Raw genomic sequence first — 22,224 nt, 5'->3', positions numbered from 1 at the left:
TTTTCACAAAAGGCCCATATTTGCGCACATTTACTATTTACTTTGAGCAGGGGCTTTAAGTAGGGAAATGAGACTGGAGAGAACATTAGCTGCTTTCCACATACAGTGCTAGAGAGTGTGCAGGGCAAGGCACAGCAGTTGGCCATAAATCCATGCCGTTCTGCTCTGAATTCCAAGCCCCGTGAAATAGTTGGTCTGGAGTTTGCAAACCCGATAATTCAAGACCCAGAGATGCTGGCAGATGTATGTCCGTGAGTGGTAAACGGCCCTTGTACAATTGTACTCCGGGCCATTAGTATGAGATAAGAGTGCAAGAAAACACATTTGCTTCCGGTTATGATCGCGCTATCCTTAATCAGTTTTACGTATAGCATGTTTACATTTGTGTTGCTGACTTTCTTCTGTCAATTCGCGGATGTCTGCATGTTGACAGAGAGCTGCACACTATTCATGGGAATTCTCCATTGTAGATCGATGGTCAAAACCTTGCATAACCTCAGAGGCATCTCTCACCAGGGATATTTCATCCCATTTTACATGGGATAACCCTTTCATGAAGACATAGTTCATGACCGCTTATTACAGTACATTTCCCCTAAAAACACTGAATACAACAAACGTCACTTTTAAAGAGTGGCCATGAACTATTTAGTTGTGTTTTTTAAACGAAGCCTGTAGATGGATACGGTAATGCCCTTTTCACGCATAGTGCTGCGTGTAATGGGCCCCTATTTACAAGCACAGGAAAAGCCACGCAGGGTGGCTTTTCCTGTCCTTGTCAAGATGGGGCAGCATAATGTCCCGATGGGGCGTCACAAAAAGTGACGCACTGGCGGCACAAGGGACTTGTAAATAAGCCCCTCAGTTTTTCCTACCAGTCTAGCATTTTGAATTGAATTGAGAACCTAGCAAAATAATTTGCACTATATAGTCATAATTAGAGACCCATTTTTGTTACGGGCCATAGTTTCAGTCAGCCATATCCACGCCTAACGAATGTTGCCCCTAACATGGCTTGCTCCCAACATTCAATTAGCTGTGAGCAGTGGGAGGAAAGAGTAAAGGAGGGAGACAATTGAATCTTATTCAATAGAGATTCTCTCTACTATGATTTTTGTGTTATTTATTTTCTTCTCTCTTTTTCTCCATAAGCAAATGTTCGAGGAATGTTCTAGAAAATATTCCTTCACATGTAGAGGAAGTAGATGTTCAAATACAATTATTTTTTATTCAAGGTCAATGGGAGATGCCGTTTGATGTGGAAGATACCAAAGAAGATGACTTTCACGTGGATGAGAAGACAGTTGTGAAGGTGCCCATGATGAGCCGTTTGGGAATGTACAGCACCGTCTACGATAGCGATATTGGCTGTACTGTGGTGAATATGCCATACAAAGGAAATGCCAGTGCTTTACTGATTCTCCCCGATGAGGGAAAAATGAAGCAAGTACAGGATTCATTCTCAAGAGCAACACTCACGAACTGGGGCAAATCCTTGAAAAGCAGGTAATGCCTTCTTCATTATTGTAAGATTCATCAACCATGACCTCAGCCAAATTGTGTCAGAAAGAGGAGCTATATTTAGCAGGGTGAACTGAAAGTCTGAGAACTTGTTTCGTTTTAAAACTCACTTGAATTTAGGGTTGCTTTTAAACCCTTTAGAATTTTGGTTTATTTTTTTTTGTTTTAAAGTGCACTGGATTTCTAATGCAGTGGTTAAAACCAGGAATAGCATGTTAAGATGAGATTTGAAGGTACCGAGTACTGCCTATGGCGTGATTTTAAAGTATCTGCTTAGGGCATCTAAATGTAGTTGTTACTTCCTACAGAGTGAACGAAGAGGTAAATGCAGTGATTTAGTCACTGGTATGAACGTCTTTATGGTGAGACTGAATATAAACTGAGTGAATGCTACTGTTGATCCACTTGAGCGGAATTGATGTATGCGATCTACTGGGATGATTGATATCCAATGTTAGCGGCTAGATGGTCTGATGATTGGGTACATCATGTTTGCTAGCTCTGCAGGGTGTGTGCATGGGGAGGTTCCAGCCTTGCAAAGGTTAATTAGTAGGGAACAGGACCTGAGGGAACCATAGGAACTGAACAGATAAAGACTAGGCTTAGATTTGTTAGTTAATGTTATGTTAGTTAAACTGCAAAGGTCGCGTACACCAAAGATTTACCAGGTGCTAGACTGATGGGTATCCGCAGTGAATAAAGTAGTTAGCTATGAAAGGCTGGTGAGGAGATTCATGATTTAAGTGCATGTCTTAAGGTCAATAGATCAGATGCAGCTTTAAGAGAAGGCAGTCGTTTACCTTCATAAATTTGGGACACAAGAAGAAAAATTACATCTTCAAAATCTGGTCATACGATAATTGGGGACAACTAAAGGCTTTCTGAGAAGACCGGTAATGATCGGCCACCGATGTATCTTTTCAAGCAGCAAATAACAGTGGCTTACTATGCAATGGTTTTTGAAGTGTACAACTACATTGCATTTTTTCCAATAATGGGCGTGCAGATGTCCATCAAGGAGCTTTTAAAATTAGACTAGCCACTACGTGTTGAACTATTTGTTCAAAAGTGTGGAAGTTAAGTTAAGATATAATGAATTTGCATAGTCAAACGGAGAGCCAACAATCGGTTAAAATGCTGATTTTGTTCCTTCATCAGTAATATAAGTGAGTTACTTTCCCAAAGTTCTGAGGTGGAAAAAACAAGAGAAAGCGACAGAGGAACCTGGTTGGGTAAAGATAAGAATTTATCAATCTTTACTCCAAAGCAGTTGACTTCTGGGGATGGTAAAGGAGGACTTTCCATGTTGTTGGACTACTAAGCATCAAGCTAGTTATTAGAGAGGCAGAGAGAAAAAAACTGTTTATTTAGACCATAGTCTTTAAACACAATGGGAACCCAGGATAATGGTGACAATATAAATTCTTTAACAAATAAGTTACTAATAAAACACTTAGCAAAAATGGCATCAAAATATAGTCATAATTCAGTATAAACATTTAACATTTTTATATAGTTTCACCTAAAGTTTTTATATTAATGGGAAAAGGAAAACTAAAACAAATTAAAATCACTACCCCTCTTTCAGTTTCTCCATTATGAAGCATTTTATGGCTTTGATATATTTTCCCAGAGCAATTGCAATATCAAGATATGGTATCTCCGTAAGTAGGAGTACCGTTCCGGCGCGGTCTCATCTCATATTTTAAAAATATGGGGCATAAAAGCAGTTTCCGTAAGGCTAAAGATGCAATCAAGCAATATGTGTAAAATATAACTTCTAGTTCCTAACCCATATTTACAAATTCCATCAGTCTGTATCATTGCTGCTTTTATTTTTTCTTCCATCAGCTAAGGATTAATACCAACTCGTACTCTTAGGATTTCATGCCTTAGCCCTTGATTAGGCAGGGTATCCAGGTACGGATACCAGGCTTTGTTTACCCATGAATTCCTTATACATTGAACTGATTTTTTCACACTCAGATATTCCATGTCCATCATTCTTGAATAATTCTGACCTTGGTACCTGAGAATGCTCTTAGTGAAATCTACATCCATGGACTGCTGTGATAGTCTCACCTTAAGGCGCGCGCCTATTGTCTGGAGTTTCCTTCTTACATCCTTCGCCCATTTTAGGCTACTAAATTGAATCTCCTCTCTGCACCATTGTTAGACTTTCTGCACACCACCGGGGTCCTGGCGTTTCCAAAACCTTAGCAAGGACATTTGAATCTAAATGCTCCATTGCTATTGTCCCTAACTCCATTCTAATAGCCTGAATCATTGTGGAACTCGGTAATGACAGTAAAATTTTTAAGGTCTTGCCTTCTTCTCTGTCCCACCCGCATTTGCCACTCAGGTAAAGGAGTTCTGCCACATACAATACTTGCTGGGGGATCATTGCTTCATATTCCTTTACCATGGGTCCATGTGACATGTCTCCACATTCTTTGTTAATTTTTTTCAGCCCACAAATTGATGAAAGGGCTTTCGCTTGGGTGGGTATACCACTTTAGAGCACTATCAAACCAAAGACCCAAGTATCTATTTTCCTTAACAGTCTTCAATTTCTCTTGCCCTAAAAATCAGCTAGAGTTCTTATCTCTTTCCCCAAAACATAAAACCTTTGGTTTTTCCATATTTACAGTTAAAAACGTTGTCTAACAATAGTTCTTAAAAACATTAAATTTCCTTTGGAGTCCTAGCTCCGTTTGATCAAGTGTCCCTAGGTCATCCGCATATAGAAAGCAAGACACTCTATTACCACTCATTCTAGGACTTGCACTTCTTTCCACTCCTAATGCAGCATGTAGATCACCTAGGAAAATAGCGAATAGTAAGGGGCCCAAAATGCACCCCTGCCTAAGACCACTCCCTACAGTTATTTTCCGAGCCAATGACCCTTGCGTATCTCTTATTACCTGGGCGCAGTTTCCTTCTTGTAGCTCTTTTAAAATTACTAATATACCTTCCGGTATTCCATACTTGGTCAGATCTTCCCATAAACATTTGCGGTCCACTGCGTCAAAGGCTGCCCGAAAGTCGACAAAGCAGCAATACAGTTTCTCTTTCTGCTCTATCGACTTCCAGGCCAGTGTCCATAAGGCAAAACAGTGATCTATGGCGGAATGTCTTTCTTCAAAACCCCCCTGTTCAACCATTACAATTGAACCCTGCTCTACCCAATCTTTTAACTTTCCTAGTATTATTTTAGCAAAGATCTTTTCCCCAATGTCTAAAAAGTTAATGAATCTGTAATTTTTTGGGGCGTGAATATCTCCTTTCTTATGTATCGGCCTAATTATGGCTCCCATCCAATTTTTAGGGATCTTCCTGTTTCTAAAATAGCTAGGAACATATGCGAGTAGAATTCTGCCCACCAGTTCAACTTTGATTTTATTATCAGAGCTGGTAAATTATATGGTCCTGCTGCTCTTGTTAGCTTCAAAATCTTTATTGTGTTTGCCACAGACTGAGAAGTCTGGTTTTAGGTCTTCTATTAGACCACTCCAGTCCTGTGGTTCATCCTCTTCAATTTCTCTGCCCGAGCTATACAATTCCAGCAGGTATTCCTGCCATGCATCCTCTTCCACCACACAATTCATTGAAACCACCAAAAGTTCTGCTGTTAATTGTATCAGCGTCCCGAACTGATGCATGTTCTTTGATTTAATCGCCCCCAGCAATTTTCCCCAGCAGCTTTCCTTATAGGCCCTTTTTGTGCTGCAGATTAGCATGGTGCATTCTCTCTTCAGCCTAACGAGATTGTCCGCCCTATTCTGATATTTTACGCAAATTCTACATGCTTCTCTCCCTAATTCCCTCTTCTTTTTTAGACAATCCGTAGAGAACCACTTTCCTTGTCTAGCTAGTGCATTGTGTTTACTCTTTGCAATCTTAGCATCATTTCTAAGTTCTACACGAAGGCTTTGTACCACTTGTTCTATTTTCCCTACATACCAGGCCAGGCTTAGGCCACTAGCACTTCCTAGATCAATGTTTTGTTGTAACCTTGTTAACCTTTCTATATATTCTTCTGTTAACCTTGTAATACGCCTGGGATAATCCACCTGTTGCTCAATGACATTATCACAGGGGGTCTGGTGGAAGTCTGAGAGCTCAAGTTCCATAAAATTATGGTCACTGCCTTTTCCTTGGCAAATTCTGAATCCCCTTACTAATGCAAAATTCTAAGCTGGCATAAAAACATAATCTATAGGGCAATTTTGAGTGCCCAATTTTAAGGATTTCTTCGCAGGGCTGTCTAAAGCTGACTTACCGTTTAAGCAAAAGAGGCTTTTTGTCCCCAGGTAATTTCCCAATTTTGTATCATGAATTGTGGAAAGACATTCATGGAACTTTGCTTGGTTTATATCATAAGCCTCCAGTATTTCCATATACCAAGTATCTAAATTCTTTGGGTTTAGTTTATGATTTAATATCTCCCACCAATAAAATTATATCCGAGCCATACTTTTCACATAATGAATCCATATAATTTTTAAAATGTCCCATTTCTACACCATATTCCTTCTGGCTAACGCATTGCATATACACATTTAAAATCAACATATTTTCGTACTTTTTATCGGCAACCATTAAAGATATATAACATGCAAGCAGCCATTTACATGTTACAGTAAGTTGGGACACATTCTTCACTATTCTGTTAGAAAGTAATGTCATATTGACGCCCGCAGGGTGCCCAAACCTTTGTTTCTCTGCCAGGCCATGGAGTTTGTGAAAGCCATCAAATATTGGGGTGTTACCGAATAGCCAGGTTTCGTGAATACAAATGATCTCATTGCTTTGTGCCCGGTCTTTTATATTTTCTTGCTTTATTTGATCTCGTAGACCATTTATATTCCATTAAACCATTTTTATGCTATGAGGTGACCCCTTTACCTATTCTACATCGCTGAGGTAGCTATCTTCATCAAATTCCTCTAAATCCCTCTCGGAGGGCCCTGCAGGGCTTGTTCTGTGACTCCAGTTCCCCGAAAATTTCACAATATCTCAGTTGTTTGCTACTATATTGAGATATCCCATTCCTGTTCCTTCTTTTTCTATTAATCTCACCTGTCTCTTTCCTAACCCTGCATGGCACCTTAAGAAGGCTTTTCCTTGTAGTTCTTTACCTTCTACATCTACTTATTCTTTGGGTACTATCCGTATCCCTTCCTTTAATATCTCTCTTTCTGCCTTATCTATTGCAATCTTTACCAGGTCAGAGTAAACTTGTATCCTGGTAAACTCCTTCCCTTCAATATTTAGTTAAAAACCCACCTGCCGTAAATCTTTTGTCCCAATTCCTTTCAGATTTGGGCACTGGGCAATCGATTGTTGGAGCTGAGACCTGTTTAGATGTGAACTCTTCCTCGTTTTCTTCCCTCCCCATCCCATTTGCACCTGTTCAAAATAAAGCCACATGTTCACTGCACCCTTCTTTTGTACCACCGTGGGGGCCATGTATAGCTGGCGGGTATCGTTTCTAGTTCCCCCCTCTATTTTATTACCCAGATGTGGCCTCTCTCCCTGATGAGGGGTATAACTGGGTTTTCTAGCTGCACTAGGTGCTATATACCTTGCTTGCTTCTCCTGCAAAGTTGGATTTTTACTAGTTTGCACCTTTTTTACTTGCTTCTTTAGGACCACCTTTTTTAGTTCTTTCTTCATTACTTCTCTTAAGGGCTTAGTGAGCTTTGGCATTGGGTCCTGATTTGCAATTCTTGAGCTTGCCCCCATCCTCCTACTTCTTTTGGCTGGCCTGCCTTTACCCTTTTTTTGTACCCTTCTTCCTACATGTCTCCCACGGTTGAGTAACCCAGTAACCCATGTCTAGAATATTCACCCCTCCTTTTTACCATCATCGGCCATCTTGAGATATAAACATTGTGATTGGCTTTAGATGGCTCTACATTCGCGATCTCCACCTCAACCAGAGCTGGGGACTGGGAGTCTGGGACAGGTCTTAACATTGATGGCATTTGTCCCCTGATACCTTGTAGCACCCCCTCAATTTTAGATAGGTAATTTTTTTGTGTTTTTAGAATATCATTGTTTAACATTGTGACTTCAAAGAGCCCTTGGAATGATTTTTGTAACATTAAGGTCAACATTGATGAGGCTGGCGTTGCTGAGATTTCTAGGTTGAGCTCAGAGGTTTGATTACGTCCGTCGTATTCTTTTATCACTGAACTCTGGTTACCATACTGTGCTTCGCTTTCATTTCCTTTTGGCCTTAATTCTATGCCTGGTATGTTCTCCTCTTCTGGCCTTAAATCCCCACTGTTTGTTTCCCGTGAGTCCTGGGCCACGCCCTGTGAAAACAACCCCCCCGGGGATGAGGATAATCAAGGAGTCATTATTAATCCCTTTTGGCATAATAAAGACTGAAAGGATTGATTTCCCAAGATTACAGATTCCATTGTATGCTCATCAAAAATTGATGAGGTATCCCCTTTCCACAGTTCAGCCTCTACGTCCTCTGCATCTGAATCTGGAGACTTTGCAGGTGAAAATACCTTTTTTAAAATGTTTCCCCACAAAGTCTTTCAATGAGTTGGCGCTGTTCTGCCCTTTCTTCTACTTTGCGTTACCTCCTTACTTTCCTTTTTTTCTTCAAGCCTCACTTTTCTCTTGTCCCTGGACACTCCATACTTTCTACTGAGCCTCTCCGATCTACCGAGAGTTCTTTTTGCTTCTGTACATGTTCCAGGGTACTTTTATTCTTCCTGGGCCATAATTGAACCTTTTGAATAATGCTGCGACTTCTCCAAGTCCAGATTCTATTGCCCCTCCTATTCCTGGCCCCCCTGTTACAAACACAGACCTTGAAACAGGGATGGCCAACAATTAAAAACTTTCTCACTTACCTCTGTTATGCTTTCATGCGAGAACTCATGCCCTTGCCCTTTCCCGTCCTGCGCTGTCAATTTTCTTCCACAGAGGTTGGCTACTCGTGCTCGCATTCCTCGCTGTAGCAGTATCTGCCTTTGCGGTATTTTAAGAATTTTTGCAGAGCTCTTTACATTTCACACCTCTAATAGGCACCTTTACAGTGCTTCCACGGTCATTCCCAGACAATTCTAGCCGAGATTCAGCCTGTTTTATGGTGTCTCCGATGATTCCGCGTTGCTGAAAGCAGAGCCTCTGTCTCCAGCTCACCTGCAGTCTCGCGTCTCCTCGCGTCTCCTCGGGTTCAGCGTTCTTGCGCCAGTGCACTGGGCGTTCCACTAGGGTCACAAGTTACTCTACGCACAACAGAGTAGCCCCCACATGCATCAACCTATTTAGGAAGTGCAAACGGTGCGAATCGGTAAATTCGGCCGTTTCCACTTCCTAAATACGTTTTTGGGATGCATCAAACAGAGTGTCAAAATTCGCAATTTTTTGCATTTCTTAAAAATGCAAATGCAATTAAGGAATCGCATTTGTGCGATTCCTTAAATGCAATGCATCATTTTTAAAAAAATTGCGAATTTTGAAATTGGAAGTGCAAATTAACACGAGGTTGACCCATGTGTTAATTTGCGAAATTTTTTAAAGAAGCAAAAAAATGCATTTTTTAAACTTGCATGTTTCAGACACACATGTCCTTAGGACATGTGTGTGTGAAACATGCACTTGAAAATACATTTCAGGGGTGCAGGGGGGGGTCCTTTGGACCCCCCTCTGCACCCTTGCAATGCATCAACAAATTGCGAGTGCAAAAAAAAAAATACAAAACGGCATTGATTCCTATGGGCCTCTAGGCCCATAGGAATCAATGTAATGCCATTCCTTAATTGCGATTCGCAATTAAGGAATCGCAATTTCCGAAAATTAAGAAATCCTAAAAACTTTTAGGATTTCTTGATGCATAGGATTTTGCATTTCCTAAATAGCGATTCCTTAATTTTCGCTATTTAAGAAATGCAAAATCCTAGATTGATGCATGTGGGGGCTAGATTAGATTTTCAATAGATGGCAAAAACCAATTTTTTCTCGGCATTCACTTTTAAATGGGTCCTTCCCATTCAGGTCACAAGAAACACATCAGGCAGGCTTCATAAGAATCAACATTGCTATGTAGTCATAACAAAATGTGCATTTCATCTGCATACACATGGCATGTAAAGCCCATGTTAACTAAAGTGGGTAGTCCTCATAGTATCCAGACCTTACTAACAAGAAAGTATGCCAGTTTTGCAGTTACGTACAGCTTAGCCAAAAATAGTGCATCCAGTTAAACGTACTGTCTCCCAGGTTTGCCACTGCTTTAAAGCTTATTAAGATATTGTGGTCAACCGTATCAAAAGCAGCAAAAAGTTCTAAGAAGAGAACCTGACGGAAGAGTCTCAATCAGGGTGAAACTGGTCTTGGGCTGCTTGAATTCTAGTTCAGGGAGGGCCTCACCTGGCTGTTTGGGCTAGACAGTTACTATTGGAGAAATATTAAGGCTGATTTGTATATGACAGGTCCAAACTGATGTGGCAAGGTGAGCAAAATAACGGTGGACTAGGATTCAGCACAGAATAATTACCAATGGCTGAGATGAATGCAAGCATTCCATCGATCACTTTCCTGTAAACCTTACTGCTCCTTTCAGTTGGTTGTATGATAGAATATAATGTATAAAAATATCAAGAGACTCAAATAATGTGACAAACATTTCGTTGACTAGAATATCGAGTTCCTATACTTATAATGGGAACAACAAAAATGTTGTGTCAAATATATTATTGAGGGGAATATCGTAAAAAACAAGGTAAGAATATCAACTATAAAGTAATTTATTTATATTAGTAATGTAGGTAAACGTAATATAATGTAAAAGAAATAACTTTTCTCAATTATTTCTCTCTCTCTATATATATAAAAATATGTACGCATATATATGTACTTTAGAAATATAACACAACAACCCTAATTTAAAAAATAACAAAACACATAACACTTTATATTAAATATAAAAAATACACATAAAAAGTATATATAAATATGTAAAAAGGCATCAGCAAGGCAATTTGGCTGAAATGTGTCGCTGAGCTGTGTTGACTTTCTGGTAATAAACACAGTGGATTTGAAGTCATAAGTGTGCATTTGATACTACTGATTCCTGGTGGTACTGTGGGAGTCGATTTTTCAGTCTGGTGCCTTGCCCGATAAAACACGACATCCCCGTTGGGCAGTGTGGCTTAAGCGGAAAGGATTTAACGTATAGGTATATATATATTACTTAGTGGTGGTCGCTACTCGGTAGTTATAGTTAGGTCAGCTGTTCCACATGAAACTATTTTTTGTTTTGCTAAAAACTATGGCACCATTTGACGAATCTCCACAAAACTTTCCAAAAAGGTGCTACTTTTCAACTAGTTTGTGCAGAGAAGTGATTTGTCAAGCGGGGGCTGATAAAAAAAGGGGGGTCCCAAAAAGCAAAATCCCCACGCATTTTCCATAGAAATCCTTAGACAGGGCTACAGCTGAACAGAATTACACCAAATTCGGCAGGAAGCTAGATCTAAGTCCACAGATTTAAGGGGCATATTATCAAGGGGCTTTATCTCCGCTTTTTTGGCTTTAAAGGCCAAGAAAGCGGAGATAAAATGATCTCCCTATTACAAATCTGTCGCTAACACCAGTTAGCGACAGCTAATAGGAGATAGTGACCATCTTGGGCCCCGCTTTGCACGTCAGTGATATTTATCACTAATGACATGCAAAGTGGGTGTGCCAAGATGTTAGCGACTGAAAACAGTCGCTAACATCGCTATCTCCTATTACCAACTTTTGGAGATATTCGCGCTAAGCGCGAATATCTCCAAAAGCTAACACTTGTCCAGGAGCAGTTCTTAGCCATGTTATCCAATGGGAGGTGGATAACATGGCTAAGAGCATTTGCTCGATAATGCATGAATATCGCTGACTTTTCAGCGATATTCATGCATTGCGGCCGTTTTTTATCGAATTTGCGATAAACCTTGCTAATAGCAAGGTTTATCTGCGATAAAAATCGCCGATTTGCGGCGATAATTTTTGTCTCTAAATAAGTTAGAGACAAAAATTATCTCTATTGGTTGGTTATATGCCCCTAACTTTTTGGGATTTGGTGTAAATCCGTTCAGTAGTATTTGTGAAATTAAGGTTAAAGTATAATATGGATATCCGCATGGTTGAGTCCACAAGAGTGTAGCAAGAGGTTCGCAAGAGCGCTAATTAAAAAATGGAGCCCTGTGATTGGTTGAGAGGCCCATTTTTCCTGTGAGCCTCCTTGCAACAGCGGGAGCAAGAACCTCCCATGACTGCCACAGGAGCGAGTGCTCTGATTGGATAACTGTTGGTGGTTTAGAAATGAAATGGCCAACATTTGTGTTTATTGTGAAAAATTGTTGGTGTTGTGGGAATGAAGCATAAAAGCTATATAAGGGGGCAGGACAAAGGTATCCTGCCCCCCAAGTTATTGAGAGGTGGTCTGTAAGATTTAAATACTGTGAGAGAAACAAATGTCAATTCTATTTAAATTAATTTTGTTGTCTCACGGGTCTCTCGCAGGATTTTGAAAAGTAAAAAGGAGTAGATGATCTCTGAATACACTTAACTATGCACATCTATCACTGTAGGAAGCAGTCTTCCTTATGATGGTATTTGTTTATCAGAGCCTACTATTCACGCCTATCAATTTGGGAAAAGATCTGAATGGAGAGGGCACTCTCTCCCGACTCCTTACAATGTATGCTATTCACCTTGGAAACAGGTGTCAATGGTGAGGCCAGTTCATTCTTACATAATAATATGCATAATTGGCACCTTAGGAAAAGGTATCAGAGTAGAGGCCTGTCTGTCCACACATCCTACTATGCACATCTGTCATGTGAGAGAGAGGTCACAATGGAGAGGCCAGTCCTTCCATACAACCTACTATGGGTATCTGTCATGCAAAAGAGAGTTCTAAGTGGAGAGGCTAGTCCCTCCACATACCCTACTATGCACACCTGTCATCTGAGAGAAAGGTTTCAGTGGAGAGGCCAGTCCCTCCTGCAACCTACTAGGCAAACATATCGTCCAAGAGAGGGGTCTCAGTGGAAAGGCTAGTTCCTCCACACACCCTACTATGAATACCCATTATCTCAGACAAAGGTCTCTTCGGAGAAATTAGAACCTCACCACCCCCTAGTAAGTATATCCAGGATCACTGACAAAAAAATCAACATAAAAAATGTCGAGCTACAAAAATATCGATACACAAATATCGTAGTCCAAACTATCGAAGTCCTATCTTCATAATGGTAAGTACAAAAATACCAGAAAACAATATTGTTGTTAAAAATATTGTTGTTAAAAATATCGTTTTTTTCAAAATGCTTAAAAAATAGTGTAAAAGAATGCAAATAATACATATAATTAATAATAGTTAGAATTATTAGAAAATGTTTCAAATTATAATAAATATATTATAAAAAATAAATTGAACATACATACATATAAAATATAATATATATGAACTTAATATAACTAATAAATAATTATTTTAATAAATTACAAAATGTTAGAAACATATTACAAATTATAAATACATATATATATATACATACACAGTAAAATTAAAATTAAAATACAATATACATATTTAATACATTAAAATATTAAAATATTTTTATTTTTTTTACAATTACATATGACACTTCATTAACTGCAACAGTAATGAAAATGTTGGATAGTGAAGCAAATAAAATTCCTATTCCCACTCCAGGGAGTGCAACAGTAGGGAAAGTGTTGGATAGTGTAGAGGTGAAATGTACTATTCGCACTCCACAGAGTGCAACAGTAGGGAAAGTGTTGGATAGCAGAGGGGAATAATTTACTATTCCCACTACAGTGAGTGCAACAGTAAGAAAAGTGTTTGATAGCGTGGGGGTAAAAATTACTATTCCCACTCCAGAGAATGCAACAGTGGGGAAAGTGTTGGATAGCGGAGGGGAATAATTTACTATTCCCACTCCAGGGAGTGCAACAGTAGTGAAAGTGTTAGATAGCGGAGTGGATAAAATTACTATTCCCACTCCACTGAGTGCAACAATAGAGAAAGTGTTGGATAGCGCAGGGGATAACATTACTATTCTGACTCCAGCAAGTGCAACAGTAGGGAAAGTGTTAGATAGCGTAGGGGTAAAATTTACTATTCCCACTCCAGTGAGTGCAACAGTAAGGAAAGTGTTGGATAGCGTAGGGGTAAAAATTACTATTCCCACTCCAAGAAGTGCAACAGTAGGGAAAGTGTTGTATAGCGTAGGGGGAACATTTACTACTACCACTCCAGAGAGTGCAACAGTAGTGAAAGTGTTAGATAGCGGAGTGGATAAAATTACTATTCCCACTCCAATGAGTGCAACAGTAAAGAAAGTGTTGCATAGCACAGGGGATAACATTACTATTCTGACTCCAGCGAGTGCAACAGTAGGGAAAGTGTTAGATAGCGTAGGGGTAAAATGTACTATTCCCTACCCAGCAAGTGCAACTGTAGGGAACGTTTTGGATAGCGGAGGAGAATAATTTACTATTTCCACTCCAGCAAGTGCAACAGTAGGGAAAGTGTTGGATAGTGGAGGAGAATAATTTACTATTCACACTCCAGAGAGTTCAACAGTAAGGAAATTGTTGGATAGCGTGGAGCTAAAAATTACTATTCCCACTCCAGGGAGTGCAACAGTAGGGAAAGTGTTGGATAGCGGAGGGGAATAATTTACTATTCCCACTCCAGTGAGTGCAACAGTAGTTAAAGTGTTGGATAGCATAGAGGTAAAATTTACTATTCCCACTCCAGAGAGTGCAACAGTAGGGAACGTGTTGGATAGAGTAGGGGAAAAATGTACTATTCCCACTTCGCAAGTCCAACAGTAGGGAAAGTGTTGGATAGCGGAGGAAAATATTTACTATTTCCACTCCAGCAAGTGCAACAGTAGGGAAAGTGTTAGATAGGGAAGGGGAATAATTTACTATTCCCACTGTAGGCAAAATAATAACCATTAATTGACAAACAATTAATTAATGAAAATATTTTACCTCCCAAGATATTCCCCTATAAATGACACCACCAATGTTGTAAATCATAACACAATTAACATAAACAATTAACAATTAATTAATAATAATTAACAAGCAATTTAAAAACAATTAATAATAAAGTAAGCCACACAAATAACACTAAAAAACAACAGAAAATACATTTGATATAAATATACAAAAAAATTAGATTAAAATTAAATTAATTCCCTACCTACTCCTCTATCATCCCACAACCCACTCTTAAGAAATAACACAAATAACATAATTAATAATTAATTATTAACTATTAATAACCAATTAATAAATAATTAGGAATACATTATTTACCACAATTAATAATATAACATGTTAAATAGATAAATAATACAATTGTTTAATTAATTTATTATTATTAAAATACTTACAAGCCTACTTCCCTATGAACCCACAACCCGCTCCTAAAAATGTGACACAATTAACATGTATACCAATTAAATATTAATAATTAGCAAACTATTAATAACTAATTTATTATCACAATTAACAATATAACATATTTAATACTTACATATTAATTAATACAAATGATTTATTAATGTATTATTATTAAAATACTTCCCATCCTATTTCCCTATAAACCCACAACCAGCTCCTAAATAAATAGCACAGTTAAGATATTTACCAAATATTAATGAATTATTAACTACCAATTAATAACTAATTAATAATCAATTTAACTAACACAGTTAATAATATAAAATATGAAATACCTAAATATTAATTCATATAAACTATTAATTAATTAATTAATTAATTGTGATTAAATTACTTCTTACCATTATTCCCCTATAAAACCACAACCTGCTATGGAACAAAAACACAAAGGGGCCGATTCCGATTCGGGAAAAAACGCTCCGAATAGCCGTTCTGAGCGTTTTTTCCCGTACGAATCGTACTCTGCAATGTCCCCCGTACGTACGAGGAAGTACGATTCGTACCAGGAGCCGTACTCCGGACGAGTCATACAGAGACCGTACGACTCTAATCTCCGTACGATTCTCCCTCGGAACCCGCTGTACGCGACATCTGTACGGTTCGCGGCTGGTTTTTACGACCCAGCAAGTACGATACGTGAATGATCGCAGGGGTGCGTACCCCTGCGATCATGGGGTGTACGCACCGTACCCCATGTACGATGCATACACCCATCGTACATGGGGTACGGTGTGTACACTCATCGTACATGGGGTACGGTGCGTACCCCCCATGATCGCAGGGGTACGGTGCGTAACCCTGCGATCATGGGGTGTACGCACATTACCCCATGTACGATGCGTACACCCATCGTACATGTGGTATGGTGCGTACACCCATCGTACATGGGGTATGGTGCAATCATGGGGGGTACGGACCGTACAGTGTGTATGTGTTTGTGTGCTTTTCCGTACGACTCGCCCTTACCTGACGTGGACCGTACGAATCGCGTCCTCATACCCCGGTCCGGATCGTACTCGTCGGGTCGTACGGCATGTGTACGAGTCGTACGGCATGTGTACGAGTCGAACAGTTCACGGTTTCAGCCTTGCAATACGTACGGATCGCGACAATTCGGACGGATTCACGGAATACGGATCGTACTACGTGACACGGACAGACAGGTACGATTTGTACGGAGAGGGCTCCGGATACAAATCGTTCAGATGTTTTTTTTCCCGAATCGGAATCGACCCCAAAATGTAATTTAAAAAAATAATAACTTATAAAAATGATTATTAAATGTATATAATTAAATTACTTCCCACCCTATTCCCCTATAAACCCACAACCCGCTAAGGAACTAAAATGCTAAAATTAGTTAAAAAAAAATTTGTAACTTCAAAAAATGTAACACATATATTAAAAAACAAATGCAATACTAACACAAAAAATAGAACACATACATTTAAAATACACACTAAAATACATAACCCTAAATAAAACAACACTATTTTTAACAACAATATTTTGGCAAATGATATTACTTACTTCGATATTTTGGAAAATGATATTACTTACCTTCAACTCGATATTCTCATCAACGATATTCTGATAGTCGATATTTTTGTATCCCGATATTTAAAACTCAATATTTTGACTGTTCACCGTACATCCATAATCAAACAGAGAGAGGCCATTTCCTTCAGTGGAGAAGGTCAGTCACTCCCCACACCCGACGATGCACACACATCATTCAAGAGAGAGGACTCAGCGGAGTGGCAAGTCCATCTCCAAATCATACTAGACAATTCTGTCACCTAAGAGAGAGGTCTAAGCATAGAAGTCAGTCCTTCACCAGACCCTACTACACACACAATCATCTAAGAGAGGAGTCTTAGTGGAGAGGCTAGTCTCTTCCCACACACTATTATGCATACCCATCATCTGGGAGAAAGATCTCAGTGGAGATGCCAGTCCCTCACAACAGCCTACTACACATTTCTGTCATCTGAGACAGAGGTCCTAACAGAGGGGCCAGTCCCTGCAAGCAATCTACTATGTACATCTATTATCTGTTACCCTTGGGAGAGCTGTTGCAGACAGGTAATCTCCTTCCACACCCTAATGTTCACACCCATCATCTAAGAGACAGATCACTGTAGAGGGGCCAATTTCTCCCCACATTGTACTACACACACAAATCATTCAAAACAGTTGTGTTAACAGAAAGGCCAGTTCCTACCCACAGCCTACTATGCATAACTGTTACCACGGGAAGAGGTATGACCAGAGAGATTAGTTTTCTCCATAGCCTAACACAGACAACTGTAACCTTGGGGAAATGTGTTAGCAGACAGGCCACTCTCTTCCCACACATCTTATTTGCCCTAGGGAGAGGTCTCAGCAGAGAAACCCTTGCTTTTCCACACCCTCCTGCACATCTTTGTCATCCTGGTGCTAGGTCTTAGCAGAGAGCACAATGTTTCCCTACACAGTACTGCGTATGTTGGTCATCCTCGACAGAGGTGTCAGTGGATAAGCAAAACCCTTCCCACACACTAAGATACCTGGTCATTGCCCTCGGGAGAGGTCGCAACAGAAAGGGCAGTAACTTCTCATACTTGTTATGCAATAGAGAGGTCTCAGCTGTGAGGTCAGTTTTCCTCATACTCTACTATGCACACCGCTCACCCTGGAGAAAGGTGTCAGTGGAAAAGCTGTCTCTCTTTACACCCTACTATGTACACTGGCCATGTTGAGGTGAGGCCTCAGTTGAGATGTCAGTCCCTCCCCAGACCCTACAATACACAGTTGTTTCCCTGGAGGGATGTGTCAGTAAATAACCCAGTCTCTCTTCACACGCTACTATGCACTCCTGTCATGCTGTGGAAAGGTCTCAGTGGAGAGGTCAGTTTGTTCCCATACCCTACTAGTGTGAACTATAAGGAATAAGTACTGTAATGAAGGAGAGTGAAAATATTTTTACTACCCGTACCAGACTCTTGTGGGATCCTACAAAAGTAGGAAAGGGTAGAAAAAATCTCTCTTAATAGAGAGGTCTTCATTGATAGGCCTGTGTCTTTGCACAGTATACTATGCGCAGCCTGCTATGCAAGGCTGTCATGCATGAGATATAGGATAAATGTTTGAGCTTGAAGAGTCTTGTGAGAGTCAGATAATTATATGAGTGGAGGCAAGTGTTTGGGTACTCCCGCATAGACTCTTGCGGGTGTCAGTATTCCAACAAAAAGAGAGTTTTAACATGAAAGAATTACAAAATGCACGAATAGGGTGGCTCTGACAGGAGCCTTTGTGTTTATTGTATGTTGTATTCAGTTGAACATAGAACTGGATGCATCCCTTGATGTTATTAAGGAAGATCCTGTTTCCTTCTGCAGTGAAATGCCCTTCATCTCGACTATGGACATCTAGCATATCAAAACGGCTATTGTTATGATAAATGGAGATTATGCCATGGTCAAAAAGAAATGCAGAAAGGACAATACTCTTTTGACCGTTGCTATTTTTGCATTTGACATGTATTTAAATGTACAAAGGCTGTTTGAGGAAAGAGATACGTCAATTGTGAAAAGGTCTCCTTCATTTGGATTTCATGGGCAGTGACTTTGATTGTGCCTGGGTCATTCCCAATCCAAATTAAATCCAAGTTTGGAAATCCAAGATGTTTTGCCAATATCACAAATAATGGTATATTCTCTAGCCTAGTGGATGAAGTTGTGTCTCAAACTCCATAGGTGGACCATAGTGTAGAATAGAGATGTCTGTCACAAAAGAAATCCTCAGCAGAATGAGTAAGCTTCAGCACTAATATGAAATTACATCAGAGGAGAAAGAATGTGAGGGAGTGAAATGTACACACGTAATTGGTAGATTTTTCACAGTTAGATAAGCAGGTTAGGTTGTAACCAACTGTTGCTTGTATAGAGCACAATTACTGGTTGTACTGTATGAATATTTCTATTGGGTGATTTTGAAATTTGGTGCAATCCTGCGAGAGGCTTGCTAGAGTTGTTCACAAGCTTCTGCAGGTGAAGCGTTCTGTGGGGCCTTGTATGGTCTCATAAGACTCTTGCGAGGGTTGATGGAATCTACAGAGTGACCTTGTCATTATTAACCTCCTCCCATGCTCATGACGAGCTCAGCTCGTCATGAACCACGGTGGCCGTGTGCTCATGACGAGCTGAGCTCGTCATAACGGCCACAACGCTCGCACGCAAGGCTAATTCCCTCGCTGTGCTGAACGTTCCACAGAAACGGGTGTGGCCGTGATGAGCTCAGCTCGTCATGAGCACAGCGCAACCGTGATGCGTGACGAGCTGAGCTCATCATGAGCATGGGGGCGCTGTGCGTGCCCCTCCCCCCAGCACAGCGGGGGAATCAGCCCCGCAGGCAAGGGGTTAAAAACAATTACCCCTAAAATTAATAAATAATTAAAAAACATAATAATGTATGTTATAAGTGAACCATCAAACATATACATAAATAATTATCAATGAATCAATTAAATATGATAAGCAATTAATTTAAAATGTATTATAACATCAATAACTACTCATCTAAGTTCCCTACAAAACCAACAACCCAGCACTAAAATATAGATTACTAACAAAACTAAAAAAAATGATGAAATATACATTATACAGTAGCAGCAGAAAACATTAAACAATACAGCTGTGCATTAGTGTACAACTAGTCAAATTCACTGATCAATGCTCAGACAAAAAAAGCACAATAACACTGATCAATTATTATATGAAACCGATGACCCAAACTAAAAAGGAGAAAAATTCCCTTTTAAGCAAAAATATTTCAGATCTACGTTGTGCTGAGCCGGCATGGAACTTATAAGTGACATGACATTTTAATTCAACTTTGATTTTCATGCCAGACGAAGATAAAATCTTGTCAGCAGACAACACGTTCTGGTGTGTGCAGCAGCAATTTCAACCAGGTTGACTCGCTCAGTGCAAATTGGTCAGCAATAAGACCTGGAATATCAAGGCATGCGAGTGATCAATGGAAGATCTTGAGCCAACAACCCCTCCGAAAAAAAAATACCATGGCCCAAGAGCACAAACGATACTTGTCTTCACAATTATAACGTTTCCTTTAATGACTTCACTTGCCTGCTTTTACATGGATTACACCACATTGAGCATTCACTCATTTCAACATAATGTTTTTTATCTAAACGTGGCAAGATTTCAAACTACCAAGTTACCAGAGGGTCAAATAAACTCAACAAATCTAAAACGTCTGCCTGAACCAGCAAGTGGACCTATAAATAGGATACAAGCACGGTCTAACTTTCTGAGTAAATTAACAATGTTAGCCGCTCGATTTACGGTTATAGGTCACAATCCATTTAAAGGATTATCAAAAGAAGTGCAAAAATTAAAAAGGGACCTAAAAAGAACGCGCAGGAAGCTGCAATCAAAAACAGTGAAGGTGTTACATGGGGACTATTTTGACAACAGAGAAAACTCTATAAAAAAGTTATGAGAATCCATAAGAATGAAAACGGAGAGCTTCTGGTCCAAATATTATACAGCATAAGCCACCTCAATCCAAATAAATTCTGGCAAACGATAAACGATCTTAATGGGCAAGGAAATATCTTAACTTCAAATGTGTAGGAGGAGGAATGGGCTAACTCTCTCACTCAGAAATTTAAAACAATTCCACCTAACCTTCCACAGATACAGATACCAACGGACACTCCAAGCGAGCCACATCTACTGGAAGCAGGCGATTGTCAACTGCTATTAAAGGGCACGACTAAGTCACCAGCGCAAAAAGAGGACCCTATACTAAACAATTCCCTTTACTCAACAGGTGCCATAATAAATATTATAATCAAAATTAAAGGTGACAGGACTCCGGGACCCAACGGCATCCCAGAAGGCACCTTTAAACACAACTCTGAATACTGGAGTATTTATTTAGGGAAGCTGAATGCTGAAGTTGAGATTAAAAACCAAATTCCTGACAGTTGGCAAGGATCAAACATTACACCCATATATAAAGGAGGAGATAGAACTAATCCTTTAAATTTCAGGCTTATTTCACTACTGGACGTAGTAGCTAAATATTTTGCCTCGTTGATCCTTGAAGATCTGGTCGACTTGTCAGAAGAACTCAACTTGATCCCAAAAAATCAAGCAGGCTTCAGAAAGGGGATTGGAGCCCTCTCACACAGTCTATCAATCTCTCTAATAGCAGAGAAATGTAAGAAAAAGAAACAGGATCTGCATCTCCGTTTCATAGACCTAAAAGTTGCCTTCGATATTGTGGACCGAAAACTTTTGTGGGCCAAAGTAAAAGCCTGGAATATACCTGAAAGAATTTTAAGCATTTTAATGCTATTTTACACAGACACTTGGGTCACAGTGAAAATTGGAGAAGGCTCCAGAATCTCAAAGTGTATACGACATTGGGCCTGAAACAGGGATGTGTGTTGGCCCCGCAATTGATCAACCTATTCATATCAGACCTGTCTAAAAAGTTCAAAAAAACGAATTCCCACTCTCTGTATTTAGGTCAGCTACCACTTTCTCACCTTGGAAAAGACCGAAAAGTGGTAAGTTGTCTAGGTGTACTGGCGCCACTCAGGAGAAAGCCACAAAAATTATCCTCAAGTTTCTTATTTTGATGACGGTGCTGCAAGGTGAGGAGAACCACCAACCTCCCCAAAATGTATAGACCTAAGCCTACTGAATGCAATAATACTCCCCAGCACACGTCGATGATTTGTGAGAATAGTTCAACAGTGCATAAAATCAGCACAATTTAATTTATACAAAAGAAATCAGATTCTCTCTGCCTTTTATTCTGTAGATCTTCAAACAGCAACTATTGGCATTGCATTGCCCAGAACTGCATATCAGGTAATCTCAGAGAAAATTCAATAGTCTGTAGAAAGTTGCGGGTCTCCGTCTATGTGGCAATGAGATGTGGGATAGCCAATGCACCCAGAGTATATGAGCTGAGGGTGGTAACAGCATTAGAGAAGACAGTTGCCCTTGCCGGTGCAGCATGGGAGATCCACAATCCTCCTTAGTTTCCTGTAGCAGTTTGCTGCAATCTGAGTAGTAATTTATGATTTGGTTTAGGGGCATTAAAGTGGCATTTCCAGTGAGGGAGCTACGGGCAGGGAGCTCCAACGAAGATCTTCTGCCC

At 39.8% G+C, this 22,224-nt stretch overlaps 1 protein-coding gene across 3 annotated transcripts in view; it reads left to right on the top strand.

Annotated features, from left to right (window-relative positions):
* The window catches only part of LOC144781330 (alpha-1-antitrypsin-like), a 183,012-nt gene that overhangs the window by 52,885 nt on the left and 107,903 nt on the right, over positions 1-22,224 (top strand). For all 3 annotated transcript variants that reach the window (XM_078660106.1, XM_078660105.1, XM_078660107.1), the window contains exon 3: positions 1,236-1,506. In XM_078660106.1, coding sequence (XP_078516232.1) covers positions 1,236-1,506 — 271 coding nt within the window. The remainder of the gene's footprint in view (positions 1-1,235; positions 1,507-22,224) is intronic.

This window comes from Lissotriton helveticus, chromosome 9 (assembly GCF_964261635.1).
Source record: "Lissotriton helveticus chromosome 9, aLisHel1.1, whole genome shotgun sequence".
Lineage (NCBI taxonomy): Eukaryota > Metazoa > Chordata > Amphibia > Caudata > Salamandridae > Lissotriton > Lissotriton helveticus.
Note: the sequence above shows the minus strand (reverse complement) of the source record. Positions and strands in the feature narration are given on the sequence as shown.